Raw genomic sequence first — 19,179 nt, forward strand, 5'->3', positions numbered from 1 at the left:
TACATGCGCCTATACCACTTGAAGAGAAGCGGTTGATGTACAATTTGTCGAGGGAGTGCAATTGGATAATGCAGGTTGAAAAGATGATCTTTGGTCTTGTGTTGCATGTGTCATTCCACCATTCTAACCCTTATGCTATGAAGGAAATGTTTAGTGAGAAGGCTATTTGTTCTTCTCTTGCAGGTGTTACGGGAAGAACAAAAGTCTGTAGCATTAAATAAAGCCCTCTCCTTACCAACCCAACACGTCAATGAGTCTGAAAAAGCTTTAGTTTTAGCCGAAGTTCTCCCATCACCAACTGAAACAGTTGAAATCTCAGCCAAACACAACCATTTGAATCGTTCCTCCTCTTTAGGTCAGCTGCATTCCCACCCCGTGCAAAATATGACAAATCTTTCCACTTTAACTCATAGCTATGAAGATCTTTCCTCCCACAAAGTGCCATTTAGTTCAGACCAACCAGCCAGAGATGACAGTGAAAGTCAGACCAGCCCAATATCAGTTCCTACCCCACAGAATGACCTCAATATCTGTAGGAAGTCATACCCGACAACCAGTGTCCTTTCTCTAATCCAAAGCAAGCTAGAGACAGTCAAAGAAACCTTGACTCCTCCAAAAGTGAAGCCCTCAAGCCCTTCCTCATCTGTGGAATATGAAGACGATCTTTCCTCCCCAGAAAGACAAGAGACTCCTCCTCAGGAATCCAAACTGAAGGAGAAGTTTTCCTACCCCAACGTTGTTGCTGAGGTTAGTAGTAAACTAGATTCCGTCAGAGACAAGCTGTCTTCTTCGCCGTCATTACCCCAGCTACAGGAAGATCTTCCCTCCGCACAAGATTTTAGAACCAGGCTTCAAAAAAGTCTCTCTCAGCCCGGCCTCCTTGTGATGTCCAAAGTTCAGAGTGGGATCGACTCGGTACGAGACAGGCTAGCGTCTCCCCCGGCGAGGGTTCGACAGTTTCAGGACAGCTTCTCGGAGATGTTCGTCCCTAGAGGTGGTTCCACGTTTTACGACGAGGAGCTAGCGGAACTCGATGACGACGAAGTGAAAGCGAATGAGCTCCTTGCAATGTCCGAGTCTTGGGAAAAGGATTTCCTGTTCATAATGCCCGAGAAGGATGGGGAAGAGGTAACGATGGAGGTGAAGATGTCAAAGTTCTTGGTGGTCCTGTCTGTCTTGGGCTCTTGGCTTTGGTTTCTCGGAAGAAAGACTCTTGCCTTTGGAGTGCGTGTTTGTCAGGAGACATTCATGACCACAATTCTTTCTCAATAGCAATGCTCCTGTAGTGTTTGGTCTCCCTGTTGGCTTATCTACCACCTTTTACATGTTGTCTTGCTTTTGGTGAAGGATCAAACCTGTTGGGTTCTTCAGTCCTTAGGAGCTACTCTACAATTACCAATAGGAGTATAGTACAGTCCACAGTACTATGTGAACAAATGCTAAAATCATGGCTTTATCCCATTTCGATAATCAAGGACTTTGTTACATACGGATGTTTAAGATTGATAAAGATGTATGGTCTACTACACTAACAGGAGCCCTCTAAAGAGTTCCAACCCAAGCCCCCCCCACCGGCAGTTGTCATCCAACTCAACATGAAAGAGGTTAAACCTGAGCCACCCTCACCAGCACCCCCCATGAGAAAGAAAAGGCTCCAAAGGCTTCTGTCCGGCCCAGAGGCTGTGCCCAAGGTATTCTCAATGGCTCAGCATTCTGGTGGAGGTGCAAAAATCCTCCTACACACGGTCCCCAACATTGCTTGCCTATCGCCTTTGTGGGGACCCTGCTATCTGAAGGGCCACCCCCGGTTACTGACCACCCTGCTTATAAATATTAATGAGCTTACCCTTATATGGGAACCAGCCAATCAGCGCCCAATCAGGCCTTTGCAAGATCCCTTTAGAAAACTGAAAGGCTGTTATCTGATTGGCTGACAGCTGGTTTGTGGCGACGCTCACAGTAACCGGGGGTAGCCCTTCAGATAGCAGGGTCCCCACATAGGCGCTAAGCAAGCGCTGTTGGGAACCGTGTGTAGGAGGATGGCAAAAATATGCTGTGACAGTTGGGATTTTGTTGAAGCTGGTGTTTTGTTTGTTTGGTTTATTAGGATCTCCGCTAGTGACATTATAACACTATTCTTCCTGGAGTCCTTGACAGTTGCTGTTGTTTCCGTTGCCAACAGTGCAGAACATTAATTCCCCCAATGTCAAATTGCCTAGACAGCTCAAAGATATTGCAGATAGTGTTTCACTTTGATACAAAGGTCAAAGATGTAAGGCCCAAGTTGCCTTGGTGATGGGAGAGCTTCAAAACAACCGATTACTAGATTTTTTAGAAAGTGTATTAAAATAGTGTTGTTTATAGTTTCATCACATCATTTGTGACTTAGGATGCTTTATAATGTTTGAGTACAATTTACCTACAATGCACGGAACCAGGGTTGTCTCCAGGACCTGTACCTCCATCGTGGAATGGAAATATGCTTGTTTGGACGGAAAAAAAATTCCCCCCATCCATCCCAAAATTCGTTATGTAAAATTGATGAAAACATAGTACTTTGATTTGTAAGTTTAAAAAGACAGAGTTAGCAACAAAAATTAACAAAATGGGCTTCCAAACAATTAGTGAAATGGCAAAAAAATCAAAAGCTGAAGCTCTGTGCATAACATGCAATTTTTATTTTTTACATTGTTGTTTGTGATGCTTTAATAAGTACTAATTGTGTAAAAAACATTGTTTGTTTCTGTACTCAGTTATCCAGTAGTAAAACCTCCTTGGGAAGTTCCTCAGCGAGGTCTTCCACAGCTTCTATCAGCACACAGAAGTCAGAAGAATCAGCACATAGTCCTTCAACTGAGGAGGCCATAATCAGGAGAACTCAGTCCAGCTCCTGTATAGAAGGGGACACGCTCAATGTCGGCAGTATGTCGCTGTTGGAGAGACCCAAGTCTGCGGAGAACCTGGCATCGTCGCAGAGTTCGGAGGAGTTTGGGCCGTTTGTGAGCGGAGACGAGGACAGGGTGTCTCAGCTGAGCTTCACGCTAACGGAAGCACAGCAGAAAGCAATCACAGGTGAGAGATTTGTGTAAAACTTACTAACAATTGCTTGACACAAAAGGTCGGAAACCTGAATTTGATGAATCATATTTCCACAATGATCACTCTACCAATTGGTATTAATAATATATAGTATTATGCATTTGAAAGCTTCCTTATCACTTGTAATGATGAGCATATTTGTTATGATCCTACATTTAAAAATAAAAGACAAGAGTGGACTATATGAAAGCATCACAAAACAAAGTGCTGAAATTCCCCTTCCAACATGGTCACAATGTCATTTTCAACTTAACCAATTTTTTGGCGATTCTTTCACTAACTCAGTCATTCTTCCACAAAACTGTGATTGATATTAGGATTCTGTCAGTACTAAGACACCTTTTTACACAACCATTGCTTTATTCCACCAACATTTTGGTGGCCATCATTCTGTCACCTTCTTCAGGGTGATTCTGACTTGTTCCCATTGAACTGCAGCACAAGGTATCACTGCTTAAAGTATTGTTACAGAATTACAGTTTACATCTATGCTGATGAAATAAAACAATCATTATGGTTGTGTAAAAAGAGTCTCTTTATTCAGTGACACGTTACTCAATAGCTTACTGGTTTGTTCATCCAAATATGAGATTGTGGCCCATTGATAAGACAATGTCAATATTGTTAAAAAGTTGCTCTCCTTGTCTTATCTGTCTTATCACCATAATTTTGTTGTGCAGCCCAAACCCCTGAGAACGAGGAGGTCCAGACGTTGGTAGCGGCTGCGAAGGCCTCCAGTAGTGAACCTTCAGCCTCCATGGTGGGGAAGAGACTGGTCAGTGATAAGGAGTGGGAGTGGCTACAACAGGAGGTAGGGTTAACTTTATTAAGGCATAGTTGGTGAAAGAATGATAAACATTTCCCTACTAATGAGTCTTTTGGGGCCAAAATATAGACAGATCCCATAGCCCCACTAATACATTTTGTATCCATCAAAATGTAGAAATGCAAAATAAAAACATGAAAATGCAAATATTTGACAGACATGCAGCTATACTTTTGGTCAACTTGATAATTGCATGCTATCTGATGATTATTATGGTCAGCAAAGAGAAAGTGAAATCAGAGCAAATCCATGCTGAAGGGGATATGTGAGTTTTAGCATTAATGTACCTACTGTGCTGTATGCTGTATGTATAATATATTTACATGACATGTCTTGTAAATGTATCCATTGTGTAAAGGGGTAGCACGTTAAGAACCTTCACAGTTACAAAGACAGACTCCAATGGCAATGCAACAGTGCTAACTTGAATCAAGCTTTGCATTGGGTTACCTGTATGTATCAAAATGTTTCCTGATGAGGCCATTGAATGGCTTTAACCATGTTTTACTCATATTTCAGGTGAAGGCTGCCAGAGAAAAACTTGGCCGTCCGTGTGACATGTGTAGTAACTACGAACAACAGCTGCAGAATGTACAGGAGAGCGAGAAGGACGTCCGCGACACCATGGCCAAACTTCAGTCTGACCTGGAGCGAGAGCAGAAGAACAGGGAAAAGAGAGAAAAGAACATGGAGGAGTTGGAGGAGAGTGTGAAAAACGCTGGGCAGGATGCTCAACAGCAAGTGAGTGCGGTTTATTTGACTATTTCTAACATTAACATTAAACATCCTCCTACGCACGGTCCTCAACCGGCATCGCCTATGTGGGGACCCTGCTATCTGAAGGGCCACCCCCGGTTACTGACCGCCCTGCTTATAAATATTAATGAGCTTACCCTTATATGGGAACCAGGCAATCAGCGCCCATCAGGCCTTTGCGAGATCCCTTTTGAAAACTGAAAGGCTATTTTCTGATTGGCTGACAGCTAGTTTGTGGCGACGCTCACAGTATCGGGGGTGGCCCTTCAGATAGCAGGGTCCCCATACATATGGATTAGCCGGTTGGGGACTGAATGTCTTTTTATGGTCTATTTTCTGTACATAACAGCCTTACTCTGGGCGAAAAGAAAGACTCAAAATTTTCTGTTTTGCACAGAAAGTCATTTTTGTCCTTGCTCTTTCTGGTCTTTCTCTTATCATTTGCCAGAAAAATCATCACAAGAAGTGTGCAATGCATTGTGAAGGTAGCCTGAGTACCATCTGGATAGTAGTTTGCTCCCATGTTTGCTTCTGCTATCTGTCTGGAGACCTGCACATTCAAACCGTTTGGTGGTAATGTCAGTTAATGAATGAAACAAGGAATGGGTTCTAGAGCACTCTTTTGATGTCAACAGGCCGGCGACTGCATGCCCAAGGGGATGGAGGGCTTTTTTGTTGTTGGACACCTGTTGAATGAGCGCTAGAACCCATTCCATAATTCACTCATGTGTAGGGACCAATCAGCGCCTGCGTCCAAAATTTGGACGATTCCAGACGTTAAGATGGTCAGGGCTCCCAGACAGAACAGCAGAGAAGCGACTGTATATAGTATATAACTGTTACAGTGAACATCAGAGCTAGAAGCAACTGTATATAGTATATAATGAATGCCAGAGGGAACTACTTTCTGGATGGTACCCACCGGCAGGCTATTGTGTAGGCAGTTAAGTTGCTATTTTTACTTTTAAATTTATTAACTTACTGTTTAGCTGTCAGAAAGTGTATTTTACACTCTTTATTTTCTCTTGCAGTCAGTTTGCAATTGTATGTAATATGATACTAGAATGATTACCACAGTACTAAGTATACCCTACAAAGTAAGGTAGATATCAAGAATACCAAGTGCCAGGTTCAAAAGCGATAGTTTCTTTAATTTTGTCTTCTCTGTCCAGCTGACCTACTTCACCTTCAAACACGAGGAGTCGGAGAAGTTCTTGACAGATGTAAGACAACAGTTCCTCAGGTGGCAGAATGACACCACAGAACAAATGGTAAGGAATTACGTGCAACTTCTTAAAACTTGAGCTTAAAATATCTGAGTATGCAGCTTCTTAAAGGTTGTGCTCTCTATGTTGTACATGTACATATTTAGCTGTCATGTACAAAACTGAGGTTTGCCTTGTTTTAGTTTTGTCTTGAGGTTGTTTTCCAAATACTCTCCTTGAAAGAAAACCTCGAACTTCAAGGTACTTGTAACTAGCGAATATCAATAAATGCATTCTTATATAAGATGTACAAAAACTACTACATGTATAACAGACTGGGGAAGTGGTTACAGTACAAAGTCATGTGTATACTATATGTACTATATGGCCTCAGTCTGTCAATATTAACCTTTATGATAGTAAAATCCAACAAAGTTGACATCAGCCCTACAGCATAGACTGTGGCTAAACAGTCTTATTCTAGAAGGACGGTTTCTGTGTCATAAGCCAAACCTGTTAGATGACAGTTCTCTTGCAAAGTTCTGTGGATCAGCTTTTCTTCTGCGCTGCGCATCAGTTTACATTGAGCTGCTCCTAATTTTAGCTGCCAAGACAGTTAGTGGGTATATAAATGATCAATAAAAGATGATTTGTCTCTATAAGAAGGAATCAGTACTCCTTGAGAATCTTCACAAGATGCGTAGTGGCATCAGACACGACCAGCTGCCCCTCGGGACCCGCTGCCACCACCCAGGGGACTTCCATGTCTGTGTCGATATCGTGCAAGTGCTGACCATCGGGGGCAAAAAGCTTCAATCGCGTGTTCCCATGTTCTGCCACGATGACGTTACCATTGCTGTCTGTGCAGATGTTATGAGGCAGGTGTAGATATCCTATTCCATGACCCCATGTGCCAAACTTGCAGCGGAGCTTCCCAGAATGGTCCAAACTATAGATGCAGCTCTTGTAAGAGTCGACAACGAAAATGTTACCATGGATGTCCGTTGCCATGTGGGGTGGTCCGTGGATTTGTATCTCTTTGCTGTTGAGGTTGATCTCTCCACATGGATAACCGTTCGGTTGGAACATCTTGATTTTGGAACTGTTACCGTCATACTCAGTGACCAGTATGTTCCCGCTGTGATGGTTCACTGCGACTTGGCGTGAATGGTACCAAAGTATTGGTAGGGGGATTTTCAACAGGAACTGGCCCATGTCAGAATACTTCACCAGGAAGTCTGATGTTCTCAAGTCTGTCCCGACGATCCAGAGATCACCGCCCCCCTCTGTGGCTATTCCATGTGGCATCATCACCCCTACATCTGTGCCTGGGATGCTCGTATAGAACCCATAAAGGAAGGAACCTTCAAGGTCAAACGTTTGGACGCTGTAGCTGTCCAGAACGAATACCTGACCGACCTTGGACACAGTGATGCCAGCCTGCTGCTGGAATTTACCACAGCCCAGCCCCCAGCCGCCGAACGTGACCTGTCGTGACCTCTCCTCCTCATCACTTTCACCTACTTCAACCAAGGACGTTGCTTCAAGTTCAACAGCCTTTTCCTGGACCATTTCTTGAGGGTCAGAAAACTTCACCCTCCCAAGTTCGAGTTCACTGGAATCAAAGCCAGGCTCAAAAGTTGGACTTGGTTCCAGCGTAGGAATGTCCACTTTCCTGTAATCATTCATTTTTGTACGAAGACTATTCCCCTGTTGGAGGAAGTCTGCAGGCCCTTTTCCTGCTGCTTGTTCCACTTCAATACATGAGGTAGACAGGTCACCCATTTGTACAAGGAGCACATCCTTACAAGCTTCTAGTGCTTTCATATTCTGCTGGAAGTTCTTGTTGATAGAGGAGAGCAAATTGTCTTTGCTCTCTTCCAGCTTCTTGACTACATCTTGAAGGAGTGTAACTACTACTGCCTCAGCTTTCTCCTTGCTGCTTCTTATTTCTGCCTCCATGCTCCTGAGGACTTTAAGGGAGAGGGAGTCCTCGTCTAGTTTCTGACGACTGTCGCTGACGATTTGCCAGATGTCGCTTTCTCTCTGCTCCACAGCTTGTCTTATTGTTGTGAAGGCGTGCCCGGCGTGGCCGATATCCAGACATTCCAGACAGACGGGGGTGTCGCACTGCGTACAGTACAGCGACAGGTCGTGTTGTTGGTGAAGGTCGCAGCTAGTCTCCGCCTGCTCCTGAACAGCACTAGTCAGGGACGTCGGTGGCGTCAACACGACTTGTTTGGGGAAAGTTTCGCACAGGTTTGCGATGAGATGGTTGTCTGGCAGCCCCTCCACACCTTCGGGTGACAGCTTGACGACGTAGCGGCAGTTGGGACACTTCAAAGGTGAGGTCCGTCTCGCACAGTCCAACAGGCAGTTGTAGCAGTACGTATGCTGGCAGGGAAGAGCCTTGGGCTGCTTGAAGAGCTCCAAACAGATGCTGCAGGTCAGCTCCTCCTGAATTTGCTTTCTGAACCCAGATTCTTCGGGCGCCATGTTGGAGTTTGGTTTACACCCCAGCTACCCTGCAAGTGCAAGCTAGTTGAACATTACCGGCTCCTTTGTGTGGTTTGTTTGCTGTGAGATAAGGTTACTCTCCAGGGGTGTGTAAACATAGAAGGCAGCCGCTAGTGTTCACAAGGACAATACAGGGTCACGTAGTGTTCTTTCATACATGCCTACTTGTATTGGATAAATAGCTCAAGCTTCTATGATGGTTGAAATCTGGTATGAAATGAACATTATTAGAACGAAATGCAATATTATAAATGAATGAAATAAAACAAAACTATTCTTATGTTCTTCTTTGAAACAAAACAAGTTTTCTAAATAAGAATTTATTATAATTATGTTTTTTGGTATGTGCCTGTTTTGTATAATTTGTAAATTTTGTAACAATATTTTGTTAATTAATATTTGTTCAGATTGCTTGTTGTTAGAAATACTTGTCACATTGTCAATAATTGACTTTATTTCCTACTTTTAGAAACTTCTGGTTGAATCCAGAGAACAAGTTTACAATGAGGTAGGTCTGGATGACAGTAAGGTACAACTTTTGCATGTATGACATTATCCAGCTATCAATCAAGTACATGGGATTTTATATATAAATGACTAGTAGTTGTTTGTATTGCTATGAAAAACTTGATTTTTAAGTGGCAAATTTGAGTAGCTAGAATGTCATTAGCCTAAGGAGTATGATTATCATCATCATCATCGGTCGACGTGATCACACATGTTCACACATGTTCGCACACGACGGGGTGACATACCCTTTCGCTGGCTAATTACAAGACGGGGATGCGCCAGGTCTCCCGTCCGGGTGAATGATGTAAATCACTGTGTGGCTGATACGGTATGGAGGTTCGCCAGGCCTACAACCGGGTGATTATATTTATGACAAAAAGTGCTTGTACCTGGAGATGATTTATGATATGAGAAATCATTCACAAGACTTTGTGGTAATCCCAACCTTTGACCGGTTTGCAGCTGCAGAGACTGCAGCGTGAGAATGACAGTCTGCAGGGGAAGTACACCCTGCACAAGTCCCTGCAGCAGAGTGAGGGCTTCGTCATGCCACAGGGTCTGGAGGTAACAGTGCTGCAGTGTTTTCTATGTTTCTTGTACAGTTCCTGTAATTATTTTGGTATTATTTTGTATTTGTATTTGCTGTTATTTTGTTAGAATATCTCTATGCTAAGTACTTAGCTTTTTTTTGCCCATTCTCTTTAGTTTATGGAGGTGTGGGTCCTGTAATGGACGTACATTGTATTAATCCTGTCGCCCACACCTTGCAGAACTTTTCTGTGAAGCTTAATAAATAAATGATTTTACACTACTTGGTCCTAATTTAAGAGCCTTTCAGTATAGAACAAGGTTTTCCTCTAGCTCACATCATTATACTGTTCAATTACTAGACAGTCACAAAGTCCTTCTACAGTAACAGTAACAGTAACAGTATCAGTAACAGTTGTAACAGTTTCTTTGGACTGCCAAACTATGGAACTATCTGGATGAAAAGTTGAAAGCTATGATGAATACAATGCTACAATATGATAGTTAGAAAGCTATATAATTTTGAAATAATACAATTCTTAATGCCAAACGTTTACAGCAATGTACTGGTGCATTATCTTAGACATCCTTGAAGTATTAAAAAGACACAATCATTCATATAGATCTAGTTTTCAAATCAGGCGAACTTGTAATGTACTTGGTGAAATTTAGAATATTTGTATCAGGACAAATGATATTTCTATCAGTCTATTGAATCAACACAAACATCACAAGGATGATTTTGGAAATCTTGTTTCATATATTGAGCTGTTTTTTTTATTTTTTATTTTTTATAACAGAAGGTTTTCTGTTTTTCAACAGGAGCTACAGACCCTGATATCCAGATACCGACAGAACATCCTGACGGTGAAGACGTCAGCGGAACACATGGAGGACAAACTGCGGAGTGAGATCATGTTCCTGAAGGACAGGGTCAAGGCCGAGCAGGTGGCCAAGGACAACATCGAGGAGACCCTCAGTTCTGATCTGGATGTGGCAAGGGATGAGATGGGTGAGGAAAATACTGTAACGCGCCAATCGGCGCCATTAAGTAAAGGTGGGGTCACACATGCGTATATATTCAAGTCCGTTTGAGGTGCGTATGAAGGTCTTAGTCTCTACCAGGCTCCACAGGTCGCAGGAAAAATGGTACAAATTGGACAAATATAGATACATAACATGCCAGATGAGTTAGCTGACCGAGAAGTATGGTTAGCGTCCCAGTTAACTCGTCTGACATGTTACCTGTTTACGTTTGTCCAATTTCTATTATTTTTACAACGACCTGTGGAGCCTGGTGGAGGCAAATACTCCCATGTGCGCCTCATACGGACTTCAATATATACGCAGGTGTGACCCCACCTTTAGCCTGGGTACCATCCAGAAAGTAGTTCACTCCGGCGTTCATTAATATATACTATATACAGTCGCTTCTAGCTCTGACATTCATTATACACTATATACAGTCGCTTCTCTGTGTTTCTGTCTGGGAACGCGGACCATCTTAACGTCTGGAATCGTCCAAATTTTGGACGCAGGCACTGATTGGTCCCCACATATGAGCGAATTATTGAATGGGTTCAAGCAATCGTCCGAACAGGCGTTCCAACACCGGACAAGCTCTTCGTCTGCTTGTGGGAGGGCCTGTTGTCATTGAAGCGCTCTAGAACCTATTCCTTGATTCGCTCGTTAACTGACGTTAGCACCAAACGGTTTGAATGTGCAAGTCTCCAGACGGATAGCAGAAGCGAACATAGGAGCGAAATACTATCCGGATGGTACCCAGGCTACCATTAAGTAGCTTATGGTGAGAAATTTTCATCCGCCATCCGCCTTCAGCTCTGTAATCTATCAATTTCTATCACTGAATCTACAAGTTTTCTGTCATGCATTCAAGATTTATGGTCAATATTATGTTTTTTCTTCCATTTCAGTGAAATTACAGAATATCAAAACAGACTATGACAAGGAGAAGACCGAAAAGACTGAGGTATGTGATTTTCTGCTCTATACATGTACATTTGGAAGTCAGTTAGAAAGTTATGATGATAAAGCTACATTCTGTGTATGTGTAGGTACATGTACTCCCATTTTTAAGTCTAGTTCTAGTAAGAGTATTTTGTAAGTCAAATAAAAGGTAACGAAGTTCAGCTTTGCCGTATCTTGATAATTACAAGGACAAACAATATTCTCACCGTGTTATTACTAAATATACAATACATTTATTGCAATTTTCTTGTACATAATTGCATCTATGAGTTCATAATAATAAATCTTGTTTTCATTCTTCAAGTTGGAGGCAAAACTAAATGAACTTCAACAGTCCAAGAAAAGCATAGAGACGAAGTCTAAACAAGTCATCACAGCTCTTCAGCAACAGGTGGAGGAACTGACTGCCCTGAAGGTTAGAAAACATCAATTTCAAGCTTTCAGGTGATAGGAAGTACTGTTACTGATTATTTCAACAACAAAAAGGTGCCAGGAATGCATTTTCTGTTTGGTCCTCTATACATTGCAGGCCCATGTTTTTCGCCTACTGGTAAAGACACTTAACACTTCCTCACTGTACTCAGGTGGAAATGTCTTCTCAAATAGAACCTAAAACCACAGGTCCAATGTTGCAGGAGGACCACACATTTAGCATGTTAAAGATCCCTCTACTGTATACTTGCACTTATCAAAAAGTGTTGAGGCCCTTCCCAGCTTGAGTGGATCAAACCTTGCAGTCCAGTTTTACACAGCTTGTGCTTTCTCTATAAAACTGCTTAAAGGCAGTTTACAGGTTGTGCAAAACAAAGTAAGAAATCACTATCTGTGTGATTAGAATATGTAATATATAGACTTAAAACCAAAGATACACCAAATAGATACTGTACAACATAGAACTAAGTAAGTTGCAGTGTTGTTGAACTGAGGTAAGATAAATTTTTGAACCTTATTGATGATATCCTGTCCAGACAAAGCTGGAAGCTGAGGTGAGGGACCTCCGTGTGAAGATCCAGGGTCTGCAGGCAGACCTGGACAACAGTGAGGCTGTACAGAGGGACTTTGTCAAACTCTCACAGTCACTTCAGGTGGGGTCTTTTATAACCTTTAACCTTATTTTATTAGCACAAATCTGATCTGAAAAAAAAATGTGCTCAACTTCAAGTTGACATAGATCTACCAGCAAGAAATTGCAAAGGTTGTAGCTGTAGCATATCTGTAAGGCTGGTATAACTGTCCATCAGCATGATAACACACCATCTTATTAGCATGGATGTGGCACGGCAGCAGCTGGTTATATTGCCCTGAACGACCTGTTACATGCAATCTTCGCACTTCTAGCTGCAAGTTTTGTCAAAAGCTACATTAACTGTACATGTGATGATGATGACCCTACAGCATATACATTGTGAAACTTGCTGGCACTTTGGGCAGAGACAAACAAGAGTCTAGTAATAGTACTAGACAGTATACACTAGGTTTTGATTTATTTTTGTGTTGCCGGAGGCAGACCTTCTCTTAAGGCTTAGATTATATCAAACTGTAATGAATGAATGAATGAATGAATGGTTTATAAGCACCAAAAACAAGTGCACATATACATGTACATATGACACTAAACTGTGTGTCCTTTGTTCGTAGTGCTTTGCCATGCTAATGTGTGTGTTTGAGTAGAAGACCAGATGAAGAAAGTCAAATGACAGGAGTGACTGTACATACTATTAGGTACATGTAATACCACAGCTGATTTTGTATGAAGGAAATTAAAGATGTCAAGTGGCAACAGAGTTGTTGAAAGTAATTTGTCTTGAACTTCAGGTCCAGTTGGAAAACATCCGCCAGTCGGAGAACGAGGTCCGCTGGCAGCACGAGGAGGACGCCACGGGGTGTCACCAGTGTAAGCAGCCGTTTCAACCAAAGAAAAAAGCTACCAAGGTAAGACAGGAGCTTTTCTTCTTGACTTGTTGATTTGGAGTACATGACTGTACCTGTTATTGTGTCACTAGTAGAACATTCAGAAGCATCTTTTTAGCTCCTAGGAAATGTTGCCTCGAGTTACCAGAACAAAATAGTTTTGTAAAGGTTTGTAAAGGTTATACAATTATTGTGACTACACATACATTGTACAAACCATTGAAGGAAAACAATTTAGATTTCTGAAACAGTATTCAGTCACAATTTACAACACAATGGGAAAATGGTATCCAAATTTTTAACTGAACAGAACCATTCTTCAATTTCTTGGGAAAGTATTTGTCCCTTTTAGAACAAGGAAGTTAGACTGATACATCAAAAGACAGAAGCCTGAGTAGCTTCTGAATTGCATTGTCTCATCATGTTGGAAATGATTTCAGTTTGAACCTTCTTTAGAATTAATTCTACCACACATTATGAACCTTCAAGCTAAATCAGAAGTTTTTTTCTATTGTTTTTCAGCACCATTGTAGACATTGTGGGAAGATCTTCTGTAACGATTGCCTGTCCAAAAGCGTCCAGAGTGGCCCCAATATGAGGCCGTCGAAAGTCTGTGATGTTTGCTACACCATCCTGGTCAATGATTCCGCCCCCTACTTCAGCACGACACCCCCCACAACTGCTTAGACCCCTCCCCCCTAATACACGTGCATGTAGTGTAGATATTTTACATTAGCATATAGGTTAGGAGATTTTAGAATAGGGGTACAAAAAGTTCAAATGGAGCAGTGTTGTTCATCCTGTTGAGTCTAAATATGTTGGAGAGAATTCTGTTCCATGTATGATAATGGTAGTGGGTGTAACGGTACCAAATTCTACATGTAGCTGTAACCCTGCAATATAGACAGGGACAAGTCTTAAGTGTTATTCTGGAGAGACCATATCCCATCTAAACATGATGGAACCCCGTTTTCTGACCAATTCCTGAACTCGACTCTGAAGCCTTTTTATAAATGGTGGTAGGAGAGAAATAAAGTAGATCTCATGAGGCGATGGTAGCAAGAAAAGTAAGACACCTTACTTATTAGAAAGGTCTGTACGAGCTGTTAACATCATGAAGGAAATGTGTTCTAACAGTATTTTTACACTTACCATATTTTCTGTGTTGTCACGGATTCTCCTGTCGATTCTTACGACATATGAGCAGGCAAACAGTATTAAAGTATGCAAATAGATGTGCACCCCTGAATTGGAGCAAGTCATCGACAAATCACACATGTACATGTATGCCAGAGTCTATGTTCACGCAGTGCAAAGTACATATATGCCAGTATAAGTAAAGTTTCTATGCTTGAGAATGTGTATAGTAAGCCATCAAACAAATCTAATGTTAAGTTGCATTATCTTCATTTCTTGTTGTAACCCTTGCTGTTGGCCCAAAGCGCTCCTGTTAGCTGTGAATTAAAATGTACATGTTGCTTTTTTGTATCGTAAATGCTAGTATCATTGTCACTGTCACATTCAACACCTTTTATAAGAAACCTGTTAGGAACAAATTCTTACTGGAAAATCATATCATCATGCAGCTGTCTAACTAACTGTAAGTGTTGTAGAGAATTAAGTATGTTACAAAGGTATAGTACCTTCAAGTAAATGATTGTATGTATACACATGTATGTAGCATTGCTACTGTTTTTACCATGCCTCCAGTTAAGTGTATCTAAGCCCAACTTTTTGAAGGACCAGTATTAAAAGAAAATGTATCACAACACAAAGGCCTAATAGGAATAAGATCTTGTTGAAGGTCACCCGACAGACCCTAGCAAAAACCTGGCATTAAATTTTCGATTTGCCATCTTAGTGATGAGCACGTTGTAAAATCATCTTCCAGCATATTATTCTTCTCATTTCTGTTTTATAGAAAAATGCTATGTAAAGAACCACCAACCCTAGATACCCTTTAGCTTACACATGCATAATAGTACAATCAATATTATGATGAAAATTCGTAATGTCCTGATGCATTTTCAGTTTTGCATTGTTGAACTGTATGACACTGTAGTTTTGAATCTTCATGCATAAAATAGTACTCTTTTTACGATACAAAAACTTGATGTTTAGAATATGATAAAATGACTGTTATCACTCAGGCATATTATTTAATATAATATTCATATGTATAATCAAAAGAGGCTATCTGAGATGTTAAATGAGTTTTAGACATGTAAGTGATGTGCAAACATTTGCTCAGTGCACTTTGTGGTTTTGTGTATGCTGCTATGTTGTAAAATGTTAATTAGTATTGTCACAATGAAGTTAGTGAGGTTTCTTGCCGTTTTGTTTCTCCTTGGTAAGATAACTTTTAAGGGCCTTTTCCTTTGATAAGGGTTTTGATGTTTAACAAGAAAGAAACTTTAAGTCAAACTGGGTGTAGGGGGTTAAAACGCCTTTTTTGTGACATCCGCTTATTTTTTCATTGGTCAGCCATTGTAATTACCAACTAGTACATCTTCAGTTGGAGGTTTCATTTGTATTAACTGCTTATTGTGTTTAAGAGTAAAAAGTTTTTTGATTATCTAAGACACCATTTAAGAACCCAGTACCTTCCAGTCCTGTAATATAAGGAAAGTTCACATAATTTTATTGGTCAAAGAAAGTGAAGCTGTAGTTCCAATGTATATGTTGTAAATTTGCTTGAAGTTAACATTTAATTTAATGTTACTCCTAAGATGTAACTTAGATTTGTTGGAATATGCAATGACTCACATTTGTGCTTTATTTATCTTTATTAAATGCAATATTTTAATGTAGGATCCAAGTCATGCCTTTAATTTATCATTATTACAGAAACACACATTTTCCATTTCATATGCCAAATAGCATTCCAAAATCATCTCCAGTTGCTTGTCTATTTGGCATAACTTCATGTACGAAATATCTCTCATGTTTTGGAAAAATATGCGACACGTAACATACATGTTAGTAGTACTGCTATTTAGGCCCAAGCTTTGAATCATGTACTTTTTTGTATCTTGTACTTTTGAACACTGAAATAATCACTTTTCTTCATCAGATACAAAATGTAGCTTTCAAATAGCCATAGTAACTGTCTGAGAGCTTCTTTAACTTCCAATATTTTACATTTCTGGGCTAATGTAAGACTATAAGTAAAAGAAGCCCTCAAATAGTTTTTGCCACTAGATTCATAATGATATAAATGTACATGTAAGTATACAAATGTAGGTAATTGCAAGTGAATGTAATTTGGAGGAATGCAACATCTTTGTCGAGCTTTCTTTGCACAATGTAAAGCAATCTTGTACATATAATATCAAAGATAAAGCTTTACCATATTACGCATTTAATAGAAATTATGTTGTACTGTTGGAGTAATAAAGATCCAACCTAGCCTGTCTGTGTGGTGTTATCAATAATGTATATACCTTGATTTTTTGAAAAAATATATGATCTTTAAATTCTTTCCAAGACCTTGTTCACACTTATGCACCTATCTATATTCAAGTCCGTACAAGTTGTGTATTGACATTTCTTTGGCTTAGGTAAACTTGTATGAATGAAGTCTTTAGCCATCAGACTATGACGCCTGCTAAAGATTGAATTTTGCAGGGAAGAAGTTATATCTAAATGTACTTGACTCATTATTGTGCAACTTGGTTTTCTAACTAGCTAAAATAAAATACTACTCCTCAAACTTAACCTAAGCCAACATAATGTCAATACGCAGCTCATGCGGGCTTGAATATAGGACAGGTCTTTTAAGACTAGAACAAAATTGCTCCAAATGCCACTATTAAGTACAGCAAAACAAGTTCAATCTTGTACCAATCTTGTTGGTAGTTTTATTTCCATGACGATTCTTCAACTGAAAACTAAAAACAGAAAACACTAAAAAAAGTCCATCTATTTCTACAAAAATATACCTTAAGATTGAATAAAAAAAGGAAACTTTCAGAAAATAAAATGTAACACTACATTAAACACTAAATAATGTTTGAAATGAAAACCTGCAAGAAACAATATCTCATGCCTTAACATACACATATTCATTGATATCATGTATTTACATAGAATATTACATTGTTACTGCCTGCACATAATACAACATGCACCTGAAAATATACCTGATAATATTGAAAAGTATTTAAAATTGTGCATCATCCAAATACAATGTATAAAAAAGTCTCAGCACCTAATAACATATTTAAGCTTTGTGTTACTAGATTCAATTAACCTCCTCTTTGCTACCCAAACCATTAACCTACAAAAATTTGTTACTAAAAGGCAACCTTAGCAGAGAGGAGGTTAAATGTATTACTGAAAATGACATCCCTTGGGAAACAAAGTTCTACATAATATATGAAAAGAGACACCCTGTAAATACATGACATGGAAATTTATGAATGTCATCTAAATGTCCTTGTATACATTGCTCTCATTCTTTACTTTATAGTTTCCGATTTTGTATGACGTGCAAAGTCGTAACAGACTACCATGTTTTGTCCTATATTCCATTGTTTCTATATGAATATATATTCACAAGGTATAAAAGCTGCTTTGATATCTATCAACATGCATTCTTAGAAACATTCTTATGTAATATCATAATTTCCATATGCCAATGCAGCAGCAAGATAGTGAGACCAAGTTTGACACAAGTTAAACACAGATTCACTCACATGTACACTCATGTACATTGTATCATTCTACGTAGTCTTCTTGGCTTGTTGTGATAACTATATTGGATATATGTTGTAATACAAGTATGAAAATGAATGAACATAACTATACAAGTCCCATGACTTGATACCTTATTTGTATGACATGTACACATTGCTAACAATTGTAAGGCCTTAAAACTAATACGTTATTGACATACTACAACATATGTCCATTCTTAATCTAGAGGAAGACTAAAACTCTCTGTACACTGCAGATATGAATGACAAAACAGACACTATTTCTATCAAATCATTGATTTGACATTTTTTAAGTGCTTGTCTATCCTAAGAATGGCAGTGCTCCCAACCATACTAAGTCTTACATTATTATGTTCCAAAATGTAACCCATTGTGTCCCAACTTCCAAGATAAGCCATAAAATTGGGTGCAAAATGGCACCCTTAGATAGTTAATGGTTAATGGCAGCATCCTTTTTGGGTCTGCAGTGAACACTCTAAGGCACTACTGAATGTAAACTTTACATAGCCTCCATTCTGACTACATATTGACTACCAGTAGTTCTGTAAACTGTTTAACTATGTGTTTGTGGTACTGTGGTTGCTGAAGAGACAAGCTGACAAATTGATAATCCTAATTCCTCGTATGTTAGCCTGGGTACCATCCGGATAGTAGTTTGTTCCTCTGTTTGCTTCTGCTATCCGTCTGGAGACATGCACATTCAAACCATTTGGTGCTAATGTCAATTAATGAGCGAATCAAAGAACTAAGGTTCTAGAGCACTCGTTCAATGACAACAGCCCTCCCGCAAGCAGACGGAGGACTTGTCCGGTATTGAAACGCCTGTTCGAACGAGCGCTTGAATCTTTTCCATAATTCGGTCATGCGTAGCGACCAATCAGCGCCTGCGTCCAAAATTTGGACGATTCCAGACGTTGAGATGGTGAAGGTCCCCAAACGGAACAGCAGAGAAGCAACTGTATATAGTGTATAATGAACGTCGGAGCGAACTACTTTCCGGATAGTACCCAGGCTACTATTACGTAGTTTTCAGTAAAAAGTATAAATCAAAACTTTTCCAACCCAGGAGTACCTTTCTCTAATATAGTGACTATTTACACTACAGAGATAACTGTTTAAT

The 19,179-nt window shown here is 40.1% G+C and overlaps 1 protein-coding gene across 7 annotated transcripts in view; it reads left to right on the forward strand.

The window, feature by feature from the left end:
- Positions 1–16,750, forward strand: part of LOC118425547 (rab GTPase-binding effector protein 1-like) — a 30,281-nt gene extending 13,531 nt beyond the window's left edge. For 2 of the 7 annotated variants that reach the window (XM_035834465.1, XM_035834467.1), the window contains exons 12-25: positions 184–1,140; positions 1,536–1,691; positions 2,754–3,072; positions 3,780–3,910; positions 4,445–4,666; positions 5,854–5,952; positions 8,873–8,911; positions 9,376–9,477; positions 10,264–10,453; positions 11,376–11,431; positions 11,735–11,845; positions 12,399–12,515; positions 13,246–13,362; positions 13,864–16,750. In XM_035834465.1, coding sequence (XP_035690358.1) covers positions 184–1,140; positions 1,536–1,691; positions 2,754–3,072; positions 3,780–3,910; positions 4,445–4,666; positions 5,854–5,952; positions 8,873–8,911; positions 9,376–9,477; positions 10,264–10,453; positions 11,376–11,431; positions 11,735–11,845; positions 12,399–12,515; positions 13,246–13,362; positions 13,864–14,028 — 2,781 coding nt within the window. In that variant the 3' untranslated portion in view covers positions 14,029–16,750. The remainder of the gene's footprint in view (positions 1–183; positions 1,141–1,535; positions 1,692–2,753; positions 3,073–3,779; positions 3,911–4,444; positions 4,667–5,853; positions 5,953–8,872; positions 8,912–9,375; positions 9,478–10,263; positions 10,454–11,375; positions 11,432–11,734; positions 11,846–12,398; positions 12,516–13,245; positions 13,363–13,863) is intronic. The other 5 variants (XM_035834468.1, XM_035834469.1, XM_035834470.1 and 2 more) reach the window with 3 other exon arrangements.
- Positions 16,751–19,179: the final 2,429 nt, after the last annotated feature.

The sequence above is a fragment of the Branchiostoma floridae genome, chromosome 11 (assembly GCF_000003815.2).
Source record: "Branchiostoma floridae strain S238N-H82 chromosome 11, Bfl_VNyyK, whole genome shotgun sequence".
In the NCBI taxonomy this organism is placed as follows: domain Eukaryota; kingdom Metazoa; phylum Chordata; class Leptocardii; order Amphioxiformes; family Branchiostomatidae; genus Branchiostoma; species Branchiostoma floridae.